Here is a 16,240-nt window from a genome sequence, read left to right as displayed (position 1 = left end):
TACTAGGTTTTTGTAAAATGGTACCAGAACTTTGCATGATCTTGATTCTATTCCTCTGTTAATGCAGCCTAGGATTGCATTGGGTTTTTTTTTGGCTGCTGCTGCATACTGTTGGCTCATATTTATGTGATTATCACTTACAACTACAAATTGAACCCAAAATTTCCATTTCTAAGGAAGACAGTTGTTAAGTGAATCTTGCCCCATTTTACAACCTTTGTCATAGTTGTTAAGTGAATCACTGCAGTTATTAAGTTAGTAACACAGTTGTTAAATGAGTCTACTGCATTTGCTGCAAGCTGTTTGGGTTCTCAGGCAACAGCATGGCTGTGTCTGCGTAATTTTCCTTCCATTCAATGTTGTATGATTCACAGGCACTGCCTGGATAAATCCCTGCAGTTTTCTTGGCAAGGTTTTTCAGAAGTGGTTTTCCATTGTTTCCTTTCTAGGGCTGAGAGAAAGTGACTAACCCAAGATCATCCAGCTCCCTTTGTGCCTAAGGGAGGACTAGAATTCACACTCATCTGATTTCTAGTTTGATGACTTAAAATTGGGTCATGTCCATTAATTTCTCCAACCAACACTTCCATATGCACAATAATTTCATTGTTAAATAATCAAAGGGACAGCACAGCACATATCCTAGTCATACTTTCAGCAGATCACCAATTTGCTATAAATACCATTCTCACATGTGGTTTATTTCCATATATAATTGCACTGAACAGCAAATTGAAGCCTTCTAGTGTATAAAATATATCAAGCCTATTCCCTTACTGTCTCTAAATCAATAAACATACAATAAACTGAATTTTCAAGGACTTGTTCAAGCATCTGCTGCTCAACGTGGCATTAGTTAACTGAGGTTTTCACTAAATGCATTTGAGCAATATTGTATGGCTAAATCATAAGGTGCCGCAAGAAACGTTCCTTCTGACTGGAAAATTTGGGCCCATTTTGCAGAATATGCCACAAAGGTAATCAAAGCGCAGTTGTACCACAAGCATGTTTATACTACAATACTATATGCAAACCGATCTTCATTGTAGAAAACAGCTTATAAGCTAACACAGTTTCCTACATTCCCTCCTTACCCCCCCCCCCAAAAAAAAAAAAAAACCTTGGCGACAGTTGCATCGTACTGACACATATTCACACATGGGATGAGTTTTCGAGATCTCAAAAATCATTAGTTGAAAGCGCAGACTCGCATCAAGTGCAAACGGCTCTGACAGGTCGATCTTTCATTTGCCATCAGTCCGCCACGCCCCCGTACCTCAACCACGTGACGTAAATGCGATGCACGGGTCTGGACGTCGCGTTTTGTAGGCCGTGCCGTATTCGAGAGCGGCGCGTTGCTGGATGTCGCCATCTTGTCTGTGGCTCGGCGTGGGGGGCGCCATCTTGTGCCCTTTGGATGAATGAACAAGCGACGCGAAAGAGTCCATCCGGTTTGCTCCTCGGCTTCGTTCTTCAGCGTGGCCGACCATGGGGATCGACCTCGTCCACCTCTTGCTCCTTCTGTGCCTGGGCAGAGCGGCCCTGGCAGCTCCCGAGCTGATCAATGAAGACGTAAAGCGGACCGTGGACCTCAGCACACACCTGGCCAAAGTGACGGCCGAGATAAGCCTGGCCAACTCCGCCGGGAGCTCGGCGTCTGCCACGTCTTTCCTCCTGGCTTTGGACCCCGGCTTGGAGAGCCACCTGGCCTACCTGGGGGCGCAGGTGAGCCAACCGCTGGGCCGTCAAGCTCTCGGCCTGCTTCTTCTGGCGCTCCTTGAACCCGGATGCCGCCCTCCCTCCTAGCCAAAGTCTGTTACTTTTTTTTCTTTTTGGTGATCGGGCTTTTCGTTTCCACGTTGTCCGTTTTTAGACGAATCTGTGCCTTTGAGTTTCTCTTCCTTGTTTTCTTCTTCTGTTCCTCCGCTCTCTTCCCCAGCATTACTCGGCTGTTACGTTTCCTCTCCACCCTTCCTACTTCCAATTTTTGGTGGAAAGGAGCGGTCTCGCCGGTTAAGTCCTTAAATCGGCGGTTGTTATGGCGATTTGGCTGAATCGGTGGAATACAGGGAGATAAGGAGCGGCGATCGTGTTATAAGCCAGACGCTCATGTCAGCCAGAATGGTTGGATAACACCTTTTATCATCTTTTGCCCAGTTTATGTTGGTTTTGTGGGCCTTTGTGAAAGTTTTAACGCATTGTATTTGAAAAGCACCCAGTTGGAGAGAGCAGGGCACACACCATGGCAGAAATATAGACAAAACCCACCCATGTTGTGGGTATAGAGAAACTCCAAAATCTTCCAGGCTTTTTGGTGTGATGAATTGTAAATTGAGAATACTGAACAGTGGACATATAATTTCACTGAAATACGATTACATTTCATCCAAGATTGCTCTTGAGATGCCCTTTTGGACTTTTGCCAGCATGCCAGTTCAAATAATAATGCCATTTTGTGGCCAGATTCACCCCTTTTCTTTGCTTCCTGTTACTCCTGTGTGTTGATTCTCTTCCAGAGTGCTGCTGTAGTAAAAAAGCCTGGTGAGTACTGACACGTAAGCACAGACTATTTCCAAGAGCCATGAGCAGCTAGTTTAAATCAGAGGGAGGTGTGGCTTTCAAAGCCTGTCCATGTCTCTTCAGCTTAATATTGAAGCTGCTGGCAATAGTTTGTAGCATTTATTTTTCTCTACGCATCCTGGCTAACTCTGGTGAAGGAAAAGTTGGATTGGATTCTCTTGAGATCCTTGATAGAAGTTGCTAAACACTTTGTTGCTGTATCATATGTTAATTAAAAGTTTTAACAGAAGCTTCATCTTGAAAAAACTACCAATAATATTTTGCATTGGTTCCACTGTTAGGAAGCAAGTGCTCTTAAATGATTTTATTGCGCAAGTTAGTGTGATTTTAAAAATTAAATTTGGAGTCAGGCAGTCCAGATTAAGCTAATTCAACTAGAGGAAAATAGTATAATTGTTTGAATAATGGCATTTATCAATGCCAGTGTGGGATTGAGCTGAGATCTGGGCTGTGGCAACTAGTCTTCATTTTCAGTCCATTAAAAAAGATAGGTTTGTGATTTACAATTCTATTTCTTGAGTTCAATGTGAATTTATAATTATAGGAGTTGTGTAGAATAGATATTCTGCTAATTTGTATCTGCTGGATCATTTCTAAAATTGGCCTGCGTTATTAAATACAATTGAACAAACTCCAAAAAGTAGCCCTTCATTCTTTGCATAATCCTTGGATAAACATAGCTCTACTTTTGGGTAGAATATTATAATTTTTTTTTAGGAGGAGAATCACTTTTGTAACTCTCCCTCTGTGTGGCATGTGATGAGGGAATTTGAATGTTGCAATTCAACACACCAGGAAGGGGTACTAAATTATTCCTTGTTTGGTCATGGAGAGTTTTTCTTTTTCTCTTTGCCTTGAGGGTAAAAATGAAGTTGGCAAAATCCACTTTTTAAGTAAATTTTAAGAGACTTTTATTATTTATTTTAATGGTAAAAATGTATTTTTGGACCTATCTCAGCTATTCTTTCCCAAGAATTCCAGTAGGATAGTTTTAAATGAAACCTGTGCCATAGGTCTCTTCTATTACTGTTTTAAAATTGGGTCTCTGAATGCTGTTTTCTTTATTGACAGTGAATGCATAGATGCAATAAACCAATATTACTTAGTAAAAATCTCAGTGAAGTTGAAGAATTAAAGAGAATGTATTTTTGTAACCACTAGCAATGTTGCTAACTTCTGCAAAATTCTAATTGGAAAGGAAACATTTTCTTTTTCCGTAGATAGTTTGCTAGAGAAAGAGGATTTTTTAAAAATTCCTAGTTGGATTTTTGAGGGAAATAGTTATGTATTTCTTATTGTTTTCTACAATTCTTTTATTAACCATAATGTTTGTGCATTCTAAAATAGGAATACAACACATTTGATACATATTTATCAATTTCTGATATGTGATGTTTTAGGTTTTAAGAGTTATGAGTAGTTTTAGTAACAATCTTTAATTATTAGCATGTGCCTCAAATTAAAATGTGTTTTTGGTATCTCTACTGACTTGATCTTTCTTGGCAAATAGCTTACATGAATTCTATTGCCTTGTTTGGGAACTGTCAATGGTGACACCAATCAACATTTTATATAATTTTTTTGAACAGGTAAAAGCTGAAGAAGAGGAGGAAAATATCCTGGAGGTAAAGGAGACAAAAGTAAAAGGTAAAAGGTAAGTCTTGTCATGAGGAAATAAGGGCTGATATTTCTATTTCATCTTTTTAAGAGTACTTTTAAAAATGTAATCTTCAGTGGGACCTCAAAAAAGTCAGATGTTTAATTAGATTGTATAAATAGGCTGATACCTCAGATTCAATTTTATAATTGGTTCTCTTTTGACTGCCTGCACTATTTTTAGAAAAAGATAATGTGCCAAAAAAAAAAAGTTTCCTAAAGTTGTAAGACATAGTGATTCACAGAAATGCAGTCTGGTTAATATGTTCTTTATTTCACATTATTGTATTAGCATTGAATACATTGCATTGGTTTTTAAATATATGTGTTGCTTTAAAACTATAAGAACTAACCAGGGAAAATTGCCCAGTCCCATGACTGATCAAGATTCCTGATAGTAGTGAGCTTATTTAGAAGCAAGGAACGTAGAAATAGTCTGACTGATTTTCTACTTTTTTCCCCCCTCTTTTTAGTGGCAAATTCTTCACTGTGAAATTGCTGGCTCCTTTGCCTCCAGGTGGAAAAATTCGTTTATCTATTGAAACCGTTTTCACACATGTCCTGCAACCCTACCCCACACACATCTCTCAGGCAGAGAAGCAGTTTGTGGTTTTTGAAGGTAATCATTATTTCTACTCTCCATATGTAACCAAGACCCAGACAACTCGTGTGAAACTGGCCTCAAGAAACATTGAAAACTACACCAAGTTAGGCAATCCCAGCCGCTCAGAGGATATGATTGAATATGGACCCTTCAAGGATGTACCCCCATACAGTGAGGTAAACTTTTACTTGTGACAAAGTGACAAAGAATGAATTGAATAAAAATAAAATTTAAAAAAAAACGGTCTTGTATTTAACGACTTAGCTGGTTGCTATAGCATTAAAGAATTCTGCCTGGGTAAAAAAAGGAAATCTTTGCAAGTGACTTGCTAGATGGTGCAGGATAGGATGCTCTTTTAGTGGTGCATTTGTAAAAATTGGAACCTTTTATGATCTGTCATAAAACAGATACAAATAGTCCTCTGCTTACATCCATTTGTTTAGCAACAATTCAAAGTTATGATGGTGCTGAAAACAAATGGACATACAGTCATCCCTGAAGTTCCAGCCATTGCAGTGGTCATGTGATTGGGCTCACTTGCCTGGCTTGTGATTACAATGTCACAGGCAACTGCAATCATATCACCATCTGCTGCCTTCATTGAGTTTCCCAAGTCCTCCCAGCCTCCCGTTGTATGTTTGTGCTCCTTACCTGGGATTTCCACCACTTCTTGCTTAATAGCCTATATGTCTTGGGGTTACAACAGCAACTGGGACTATTGGAATTGCTGTCACTAAGCTATTTGGTCATAATGACAGTGTGCTTTAGGGTTCCTGAGCTACAGATGTTCTGTTCTTTTGGTTATATTGTGCTGTACAACCACATTGTTTAGCAATGCCAGTCTTGGTCCCATTATAAATCAAGGACTATCTTTAGACAGCATTTATACACTGGTTACGGAGAAATGGGACTACCCCTGCCCAAGGCTTGCATGGGAATAAACCCAAGTATGTAAGCAAAATGGCATATACCAGCAGTGTCAAACTCACATCATCATGGTAACATATTGGGACTTTTTCCCCCTTCACTAAACCAGGCGTGGCCAGTGCGTGACACATCCAGCCCATGGGCTGGGAATTTGACAGCTCTGGCATATACAAATCCCGATAACCCATTTTTTCAGCCATGTAAATAGATTCCCAAATCAATAGCCAGGTTTCTTTAAAAAGACAGTTCCTTTGAATATGAGAAGCAGTACATTCTCCCACAGGTAATTCTCAGTGTGGGTATTAGAAATGTATTCCCTCTAGTATGTAGTACCATACCACTTGAACAATAATGAATTATATTAGGGTTAGGAAATCTGTTTTGGGGAGAATTATGTTCATGATATATTCCTCTTTCTCCCAAAAAGAAAAGAAAAGAAAAGAAAAGACTAATGGATCAATAATCAAATCCAGATCTATTACTTGCTAAAATCAGGCTGAATACAATGCACTTTTATCTCTGAACTCACTGGCTCTTAACAGATCAAGCAGACAGGTTTTAAGTTTAGGCTCAGCTGTAAAGAATTGGGGGAAATGATGCATTCATGAACATCTAAGAATGGTTTTTAATATTTAGAATACAAAAGGCTGTGATTTATGTAAGAAATTAAAATCCAGTTTATGCTGCCTTTGAGATTTTGTGGCACAGATAATTAGCTGGCATTTCATGAAATCACTAACTTTAATATATTTTAAATCCAAGATGTAGTTTAAAAAATATCAGTGTGACTTTACTAGCTGGTCATGTAAGTGAAATGGCTACTACTTGAAATAAATATACATTTTCTCTATTATATTTTTCTTTTTCTCAGGATAACCTTAAGATACATTATGAAAACAACAGTCCATTCCTGACGATTACCAGCATGATACGTGTCATTGAAGTGTCTCACTGGGGTAATATTGCAGTTGAAGAAACAGTTGACTTAAGGCATACAGGAGCTGTACTCAAAGGACCCTTCTCCAGATACGACTATCAAAGACAGCCAGATAGTGGAATATCTTCCGTGAAATCTTTTAAGGTTTTTCATAATTTCTTTTATTTATTGTTGTATTGCTTTCTTTTAAGCAATATCGTCATATTGTGAAAATGAGTCGCAATAAAGTAGCCATAAGCCAACTATTGAAGGAGGAAAGAGGAGGACATTTGGAACAAGTAGTACTTCTCTGCTTTGAGAACATAAATGTTTTCTTGTTTTCAGCTCCTTTTAAAGTCCTGGTTCTATCTCTTCCATGATGCAATATCCTAAAATAGAAAGTTTTAATAAGTATCATATTACTTACTAACTAGTAGTTAATAAGTAATATGATACTTAACTATTAGTATTACTATTATTTTTTTCTGCTGCTCACTTGTGGCATCCATCTGAATCTCATTCTCTGGTTCATTTGTTCAAAATATTTTTGTAAGCTCATTGATTTGTTTATTTGTAAGTAAATCTTATTTAAAAATGCTTAGAACATAATGTTTAATAATGTTTAGCGGGGTTGTTTTTTAAAAATAAGACTATATCAGGGAAGTGAAACAGCTTTGTTAGTACACTACAAAGGTGCTGAGATGAGTAGGAGCAGATTCCAGAGCAAATGGAAGAGACATATTTACTTTATGGAAGAGACATATTTACTTTAATGATTTGTAAAGATGTCCTTCATAAACGTTCTTGTGAATTCTGAAGGACCCCTATCAAAAGATTTGCAAAACTCTTATATTATTTTTATTGTATGTGGCTGATAATATCAGCTGTGACTATATCCGGATGGAAATAGCTTGGCTATATTTTATCTGTATTGTGTAAGTGTCCCTTGTAGATAATTGTTAATATGTGATACATGGAATTTTGTTTTAAAAAATGGAAACTGCAAGTTTTAAAAAGTAAGCCATAAGATTTCATTGAATTGACATTTTGATCATGCTGTATTGTGCTTTACTGATGACACTAGTTCACATTTGGCTTATATGTCCAGTTTATGATTTATCATATAAACAAAGAATGAGAAAACTTTCCTTCTTTCTCATCTTCCTGGAGAGCTGTATTCCCTCAATGAAAAGTGTTCAGGTGCTGTATGATTTAGTGCAGGGGTCCTCAACCACCGGGCCGCGGACTGGTACCGGGCTGTGGAGCACTCTCTACCGGGCCGCAAAGAATTTTTTTTTTAAAAAAATGGCGGCTTTCTTCACCTTCGGTGAATGCTGCTGGGATCGGGGATCAAGGACACAAATGAAAGAAGGGGAGGGAGGAAGCAACCGAAGCCTGTCCTTCTCTCTGGGTCAGCTCTCTCAGTCGCTCTCTCGCTCCTCCACCAGCACAGGAAGAAACTGCTTCAAAGAAGCGGGGGGCTTTTCCTGTCGCCGCAGCTTCCCTGAAGCACCCGTTTCTCCCCCACCCCCACCCCGTCCGCCCGCCCGTCCGCCCGCCCGCAGTGCTCCGTTCTGCCTGCCTGCCTGCCTTCGTTAATGGTTGAATCGGAACAGCTTCAGCTGAGTAAAAGAGGCGAATAGTTATTATTCTCAGCCGAAGCTGCTCCCAAACAACCAGAAACTAAGGCAGGCAGGCAGGCAGGCAGAACGGGACACTGTGGATTGAAGCGGTGGCGCGGGTGGGAGTGGGGGTGAAAGGGCGCTCGGAATAGCTGCGGCGACAGGAAAAGCCCCCGCTTCTTTGAAGCAGTTTCTTCCTTGGATGGTGGAGCAGCGAGAGAGCGAAGCCTCCTTTCTTCTCCCCCCCGCGCGCCCCCGGTCCTTGAAAAAATTTTCTGCTTGAAACCGGTCCCTGGTACAAAAAAGGTTGGGGACCACTGATTTAGTGGGTCCAGCCAATTCCTCAAATGGGAAAACATATAAGGCAGTCTTTCTTGCTCTTAACCTATTATAACCTTCTCTGTGTTGATGCCCCAGCCATGGAAGAATCTCCCTGGGTAAACTCACTTGATGCTTCTTGGCATCTGATAAATATTTTTTTTTTCTTCAGGCTTTTAAAGTTCTTTTGAATTCACAATATTTTACTTTAACTTAATCTGAATTGCTGGTGTTATGTGTTTTAGAAGAAAAATACATGCTGCATTTTAGTTGTTTTAGTTAATCTGCAAGTACCCAATAAATATTTGATGGACAGCTATATAAATACGATAAATTAGATTAGATTTATTTTATATCTCTGTCCTTATCGGTCTTACTAAAACTCTTTTGCAGACGATCCTTCCTGCTGCTGCTCAAGATGTGTATTACAGAGATGAAATTGGCAACATATCTACCAGTCATCTTCTTGTCTTGGATGACTCAGTGGAAATGGAGATTCGCCCTCGTTTCCCTTTGTTTGGTGGTTGGAAGACACACTATATAATTGGCTACAATTTGCCCAGCTATGAATATCTCTTTAATCTTGGTAGGCAGTCATATCAGATTATTAGCCACTGGAAATTGTTTATATATAATGAAACAGTCCCAGTATAAAACTATTCTATTTCTGTATTTATGATGAGATAGAGGCACACTGGAGATTTTCAAGTATATGAATTGTTTTCTTGATTTTTGTATTGCGTATATATTTCAAAGATTTGTTTTGAGTTTATTTTACTGATATTGGAAGCAATATCTAAAAAGTAACTGAAAACATTGCTTGCAGTCTTTTCAAAGTTTAATGTTCCATCTACTGAAGTTTTCATTTCTTCAGTTTTTTTGTTTATTTATTAAGAAAGTTTGCATGGCCACTCAACTTATTCAGGCCAACAGAAGTAAAACACCACATACAAAAAGCAATAAAACCTTACCCCCTGGTGACAATAATGAAAGCACTTGATGGGTTCCACTCTGGGGAACCCAATCCCATTGGCAAAGTCATGTCTTTGAGGCTTTTAAAGAAGGTATAAAGGTGGGGGTCAGTCTTATTTACTTAGGAATGATGTTCCACAGGGAGGGAGACACCATGGAGAAGATCTTTCTTGACCTAGTACATGGGCCTCCTTAGTAGAGGGAACCAGGACATCCATTTTTCCTCTTGCACAATATACCCAGAATTATTATGTTTTGGGAAGGTTAGTGTGTGTTCGATAGCTTACGTTGAATGCAGAATTGGCATCTTTTATTGTTGTGTGAATCTCTTACAATTTGTCATTGAATCTATGTACACATAATCATTTCTAGTGGTGCTTAGTGTCTTAATGTAAAAATGTTACATTGATATTTTATACAACTAGATCTTTCCTGCTGCCATTATAAAAAAGGAAAAGTTTACAGTGCTTGTTAATCTTTTCAAGGTGATCAGTATGCTCTGAAGATGAGATTTATTGACCATGTTTTCGATGAGCAAGTTACAGACTCGTTAACTGTAAAGATTATTCTTCCAGAGGGTGCCAAGTAAGTACAACATGGTTGATGATCTGTCAATCCATGAACCTCTGTGCTGTTAGTTTGTCTCTCATAAAATGTAGTTCCTGGGGTATACTTGTGGAACATTTTTTTAAATAAATCAGTTAATTTCAGTACTTGCAGCGCATTCAGAAAGTATTCAGACCCCCTTCATTTTTGTCAATTTTGAATTGACAAAATTGAATTTCATTGTTGTTGAAATCCATTTTTTTTCATTAATCTATGCTCAGTACACCATAATGACAAAATGAAAACAAAATTTTAGAAATGTCTATAAGTTTATTAAAAAGGGGAAAAATTGAAATATCACATTGGCATAAGTATTCAGACCTTTCAATTAGTACTGTGTTAAAGCACCTTTGGCAGCAATTGTAGCCTCAAGTCTTTTTGAGACTTGACAAGATTTGCACACCTGGATTGGGGTGTTCTTGCAAAGGAGCTGAAGACTTATGCTGATGTGATATTTCATTTTTTCTTTTTAATAAATTTACAGACATTTCTAAAATTCTGTTTTCACTTTGTCATTAGGTGGTGCTGAATGTAGATTAATGAGAGGAAAAATGAATTTCAACAACTGTAAAATCAGACTGCAGCATAACAAAATTGACAAAAGTGAAGGGGGTCTGAATACTTTCTGAATGCACTGTACATGCAAGCTATGACATATGTTAATCATCTAGCCCTAACCGTTACATATCTTTAGATATTTTTTTCCCCAGAGTATCTTTGACATTTTTCCATCCTGTTGTCTGCAGAAATATTCATGTGGACAGTCCATATGATATCAGCCGGGCTCCTGATGAACTTCACTATACCTATCTTGATACATTTGGCCGTCCAGTCATTGTGGCACATAAGAGTAACCTAGTTGAACAACATATCCAAGATATTGTGGTAAAAACAAATTCTTTACTTGGTTCATGTAAAGCATTAAAAGAGTTTCTCATTCTTTGAGCCCAAATTGCTGTAAATTTAGTATTAAATGTGTCATGGCAATAACAAAAAAACATTAGTGGATGATTAATTAAAAAATACTGAGATAGTATGGTTGTAAATCGGGTAGGGAAATGTGTAATAAATTTTCCTTGTTCCTTACTACTTGTCTTTTTCCAGGTACATTACACCTTTAATAAAATCCTGATGTTGCAAGAACCTCTGCTGGTAGTTGGAGCATTCTACATCCTATTCTTTACAGTGATTCTGTATGTGAGGTTGGATTTCTCCATCACTAAGGTATCACAATATAATTTTGAGAGAAGATGGAGTCACTATTTCATAGGATAACCTTTTATTTGGGTATTAGATTTTTTTTTGCGTTAATTTTGTTGTACCTGATCTGCTTTTTTATACGCAAACTAAAAATGAGCACACAGGCTGTTCCATGGAAAGCTAATATTCAATGCTTCTTAATGTAGACAATTATTTGTCTAAACAAATGAAATTAATCAGCAATTATCTATATTGCTGTAAAGGTTAATATTACATTTTTCAAAAATCTGACCAGATACAAAACTGGACAGTTTAATATAAGCTCTTTATCTTCAGGTTGTGGTAATTAAAAATGTTTTTCAACTCTAGCCTTGTTAACTTTGACTCAATTTTAACAAAACATTCACCTATCAAGCACCTTCTTGGAGATTCAACAGCCGTCCCTCCTTCCCCTCCCTTTAACCTTCCAGGGAACATGCAAAACCTGGCTCCCCCCCCCCCAAGTGCTGAAATATGAAGTCATAATGGGAGGAGAATGTGATAGATAGTATCAGTGACATGGAGTTGCAGCACCAGATTTTTCTATTTTCTTCCTTTTTTTTAAATTTTATTGCTTTTTGTTTTAATTGTACATATTGTTGGGTCAGAGTTTGGTTTTAAGATATACAAATGTTTTAAATACATAAGATGTGAAATGCAATATAGGAATCTTAAAATTTTTCCCATGTAAAGCACTGTTGTCTTGCAGGATCCAGCAGCAGAAGCTAGGATGAAAGTTGCTTGCATTACAGAGCAAGTTCTAACTGGAGTGAATAAGAGACTATGTCTTTACCGCCTTTTTGATGAAGCTGTGAATAAGTACAAGCAGTCACGCGATATTTCTACTCTGAATAGTGGCAAAAAGTCTCTGGAAGTTGAACATAAAGCCTTAACAAATGAAATAGCCTCATTGCAATCCAAGTTGAAGATGGAAGGTTCTGACCTATGTGACAAAGTAAGAGTCTGTTAATACTGAAATCCAATCATGCATCTTTTAGGTTTTTGAAGTCTAGAGAAAAAGCTGAAATATCTAATTTTGACATAGCTTCATGTGTTGCCTTCAGTCAAGCCTGATTTTATGACCATTTTTTAGCAGTTGTTAAGTGCAGTGGTTCTTAACCTTTTTGAAAGAATTGCCCCCTTGAGCCATTGAGGAAGTTATCATTGTCCCCCTTCCCCAACATAACCTCTCAATCACAACACAGGGAAATATTTCTTCAATTTATGCAAACACGTTTTTTGTTTTCTTTAAAATTGTCATCAGGACATATCGATGCAAATAATTTATTTCCAGTCTTTTCCCCATATCTCAACTGTGAAAAATTCTGATGCCACCCATCACTTTACTCCCAAACTTCGTGATACATGTATATCATTATTATCTTATTTATTCAAGACACTTAAATGCAATGATCACTGAAAACAAAATTCAATTGCAAGAAAATGAAATGCCCGAAAAAAACAGTAGCATTTAATGATTTAATTACAAGTAAATTTTAAGACGCAAAAAGAAATATAAAAAGGGCATAAGAACAAACTGCAATGCAGGAACTAAGAATTTCAAGATGAAAACTCTGAAACTAAATTAAGATTTGAGGAAAATATATATTCATGCACACTGTAAAAAGGATTAAAAAGACACAAAGAAAAATTTTATAGAAGGAAATCAACAAAAAAATCAGAGCGACAAATTTAATAGGTAGAGTGATAGAGGCTGCTGTGCAACGCGCATGAAGATGAGCAATGCGTATTCAAATATCTACGGCGTTCTGTACTGAAGCTAGCTAGAGGAACATTTTAAAACAGTTCAATCCACTAATAGCAAGGGATCTGATGTTTTTATACGACAGATATACAGCAGTTCACTGTACGAAAAAAGTCTCAAAGTTTCCCCAAAACTTCTCGCTCCATCACCCCACTTCCGTTCCTTCGCCCCAGTGTCGCCCCTTTTGGTTCCATCGCCCCCCTAAAAAATGAAATCGCCCCCTGGGAGGTAATATCGCCCTGGTTAAGTTAAGTGGATTAATGTCATTAAGAACAGCTGTCATCTCTCATTGACACTGTGTCAGGGTTCCGATGGATGCCCTAATTAATTCATGAGCTTCGAGCCAAGTTTCAAAAGAAATTTGTTAGAAGCTGGCTGGGAGGGTAGCAGATGGCTCTCACATGACCCTGGGATACTGCAACCGTTGTGTATACATATCAATTGCCAAGTATCCAGATTTTGGTCACATGACTACTGGGACAGTGTGACTTTTGTAAGCGCGAGAAACAGTTGAGTCACTTCTTTCAGCACCATCATAACTTCTAACAATCACTAAATGAATGGTTGTAAATCTAAGACCATCTGTATTTTAACTAGTATCTTTAACTGACTAAGACACTTTGACTTGACTATATCACTTAATTCCAGCAAGTCTTCCTTCAGTTAATAGCAATAGCACTTAGAACAAGGCTGTCAAACTTGTGGCCCGTGGGCCGAATGCATCACGTGCTGGCCATGCCCAGTTTAGTGAAGGGGAAAAAAGTCCCAATATATTACGTGACAATGCGAGTTTGACACCCTAGACTTAGACTTATATACTACTTCATAGTGCTTTGCAGCCCTCTCTAAGCAGTTTACAGAGTCAGTATATTGCCCTCAACAATCTGGGTCCTCATTTTACCCACCTTGGAAGGATGGAAGGCTGAGTCAACCTTGAGGCGGTGAACAGAATTAGCCTGCAGTACTGCATTCTAACCACTGCGCCACCACAGCTCTTAAAGGAAATGTATGACTAGCAGTATTGTAATGCCCCCTGAGCAATATCCAAGTCACTTCTCTTGCTGTATCATACTTTTTGGTTATAATTTCTTCAGCAGCATCAGTGCTAGAAATGAAAGATTTTCTATAGGCTAAACATACAGTTATAGGGAATTAAAATAGTTAAGTCATGAAATGAAATGCAACAGCTTCAAAAAGTGGTAATGACCCTAAGTGTCTATTTGAATAAACACATAATTTCTCCCATCAACTATGCATGTAAATAAATACTTGTTAAGATTTCATACTTTTAATGAAAAGATCTGTAATGACAGCTTGCACCATAATCCACTTTTTGGTCAAAGTGTGAGTAAGTAAAGTCAGTCCTACAAGCACTTTTCAACAGGAAAGGACAAAGTGTTGGCTCACTGCAGTTGACAATGGGAAGGTGAAGTTTGGGAGAATTTAGGCCAGTGTGTTTTCTGCCATTTGAATTTGCTACTGACCAAAAAAGGAAACCTTAAATAGCATTACACATAATAATTGGGGGAAAATGTTTTTATAAAAAACATGTTTCTATTTTTTTAAAGTAGTATTGCTTTTAAAGTTGTGACTGTGTTGTTGCATTCCTAACATTCTGTCCCAAACTCTTTCAAGGTCAGCGAAATACAGAAGCTGGATAGTCAAGTCAAGGAGCTGGTTGTAAAATCATCTTTGGAGGCCGAGCGTCTGGTTGTTGGCAAACTTAAGAAGGATACGTACATAGAGAATGATAAGATCCATTCCAGCAGGCGTCAAGAGTTGATCAGCAAAATTGACAACATTCTCGATGCACTATAAGTTAGGATTTAAAAATTGGGGTAATGTGAGGGAAGAATGCAAGGCAATTGTATGGGTATACTGAGCCATACTAATTTAGAAAGTAAGAGAGCAGCAAATAAGTATGCCTGGTGTTTAACATGGGGGTGGGGAGGCTTTTTTTTTCCTTGTAAACCTGAATTTGGAATTTGAGGTTTGTTATTTTGGGGCATGTTTGCATTGCTGTATGGAGGAGGTTGGATACTACGTTGGCTCAACACAACTTTTGTCCTCCCATAAAGTTCCAAGTGTTAATTATTATGACTTCCGAGTCTGTTGTAAAGTCCCCTAATCGCCAGTAGAGAAACATGCACACAGGTCCTCTTCGGACACTGGATATCTCAGAAGACAATAAATACAATTATTTTTTCCAAAGGTTTGATGTCAAATCTTTTTCTCTTCCGTTTGTAATTTGGGGATGTAACTATGGATAAATAATTGAAAAGGGTTTTTGTAATACTTGTTGCACAGATTGCGATTTTTTTACATCTGAATTTTCTGAGCCTCTCGAATTTATAGCATCAGGACAATAAGATAAGATCAATTTGCTTATAAGCCTGTGCTTTTTTCTCAGACAGTTGGTTTCTTTGAGAAAACAAAACTTAAATAAAGACATACGGATGTTTTACTTCTGGTTTTAAATTTTGTTTTACTTCTGGTTTTAAATTTCTTATTTGGATATCTGAAAGTTTTTAGATTCTGGCACTGAACTCTTAATGTTATTTTCTTCTACTTCTGTTTTCTTCCCTTATGTAAGAATTCCCAATTCTTGTGTTCCCAATTCTTCGTGGATATTGTATTAAATAATATGTGCCAAGGATATGTAAGTAAGTTTCAATTGAAGTGCAGATATTCTTGGCTTGTTCAAAATTATCTAAATTTTATTGTAAAGCAGAATTTATATGAAATACATAAGGAAGAGAAGCTGCTGTTCTTATATTCTCTTAACCAAAGTATTTCAAAAATAGAAAATGTGAAGATTAACCCAAAAATCAGCCTATTTCAGCTCCATGTAAATTTGTTCTTACAAGGGTTAGATTGGATTTTTTTTCTTGTGTGACATTAAGTCAGGTCTAAAATTCTTCTCCATAACTAAGAGAATAATTGATCATGCCATTTTAGCCTTTCATTCCCTCCTTCTGGCTAGATAGGAAGATATTATTTATAACCTTCTGAGAGTCTGCATCCTCTCCTGCCTC

At 37.7% G+C, this 16,240-nt stretch overlaps 1 protein-coding gene across 1 annotated transcript; it reads left to right on the top strand.

The window, feature by feature from the left end:
* The first annotated feature begins 1,339 nt into the window (after positions 1–1,339).
* Positions 1,340–15,669, top strand: RPN1 (ribophorin I). The gene is made up of 10 exons (XM_026677991.2): positions 1,340–1,725; positions 4,170–4,234; positions 4,710–5,016; positions 6,639–6,848; positions 9,017–9,209; positions 10,081–10,180; positions 10,948–11,086; positions 11,306–11,425; positions 12,150–12,395; positions 14,841–15,669. Exons 1-10 carry the CDS (start codon positions 1,489–1,491, stop codon positions 15,021–15,023), a joined length of 1,800 nt encoding a protein of 599 aa, XP_026533776.1. The 5' UTR covers positions 1,340–1,488; the 3' UTR covers positions 15,024–15,669.
* The last annotated feature ends 571 nt before the right edge of the window (positions 15,670–16,240 follow it).

Source organism: Notechis scutatus, chromosome 2 (assembly GCF_049901735.1).
Source record: "Notechis scutatus isolate UNSWTSFEM ecotype Mainland chromosome 2, rNotScu1.2, whole genome shotgun sequence".
Lineage (NCBI taxonomy): Eukaryota > Metazoa > Chordata > Lepidosauria > Squamata > Elapidae > Notechis > Notechis scutatus.
This window is presented reverse-complemented; position numbering and strand designations above follow the sequence as displayed.

Coding starts and splice junctions, on each gene's coding strand:
- RPN1 (XM_026677991.2), top strand. CDS start 1,489: ATGGGGATCGACCTCGTCCACCTCTTGCTCCTTCTGTGCCTGGGCAGA. Junction 9,210..10,080: donor TGAATATCTCTTTAATCTTG/GTAGGCAGTCAT, acceptor AATCTTTTCAAG/GTGATCAGTATGCTCTGAAG. Junction 11,087..11,305: donor AACATATCCAAGATATTGTG/GTAAAAACAAAT, acceptor GTCTTTTTCCAG/GTACATTACACCTTTAATAA.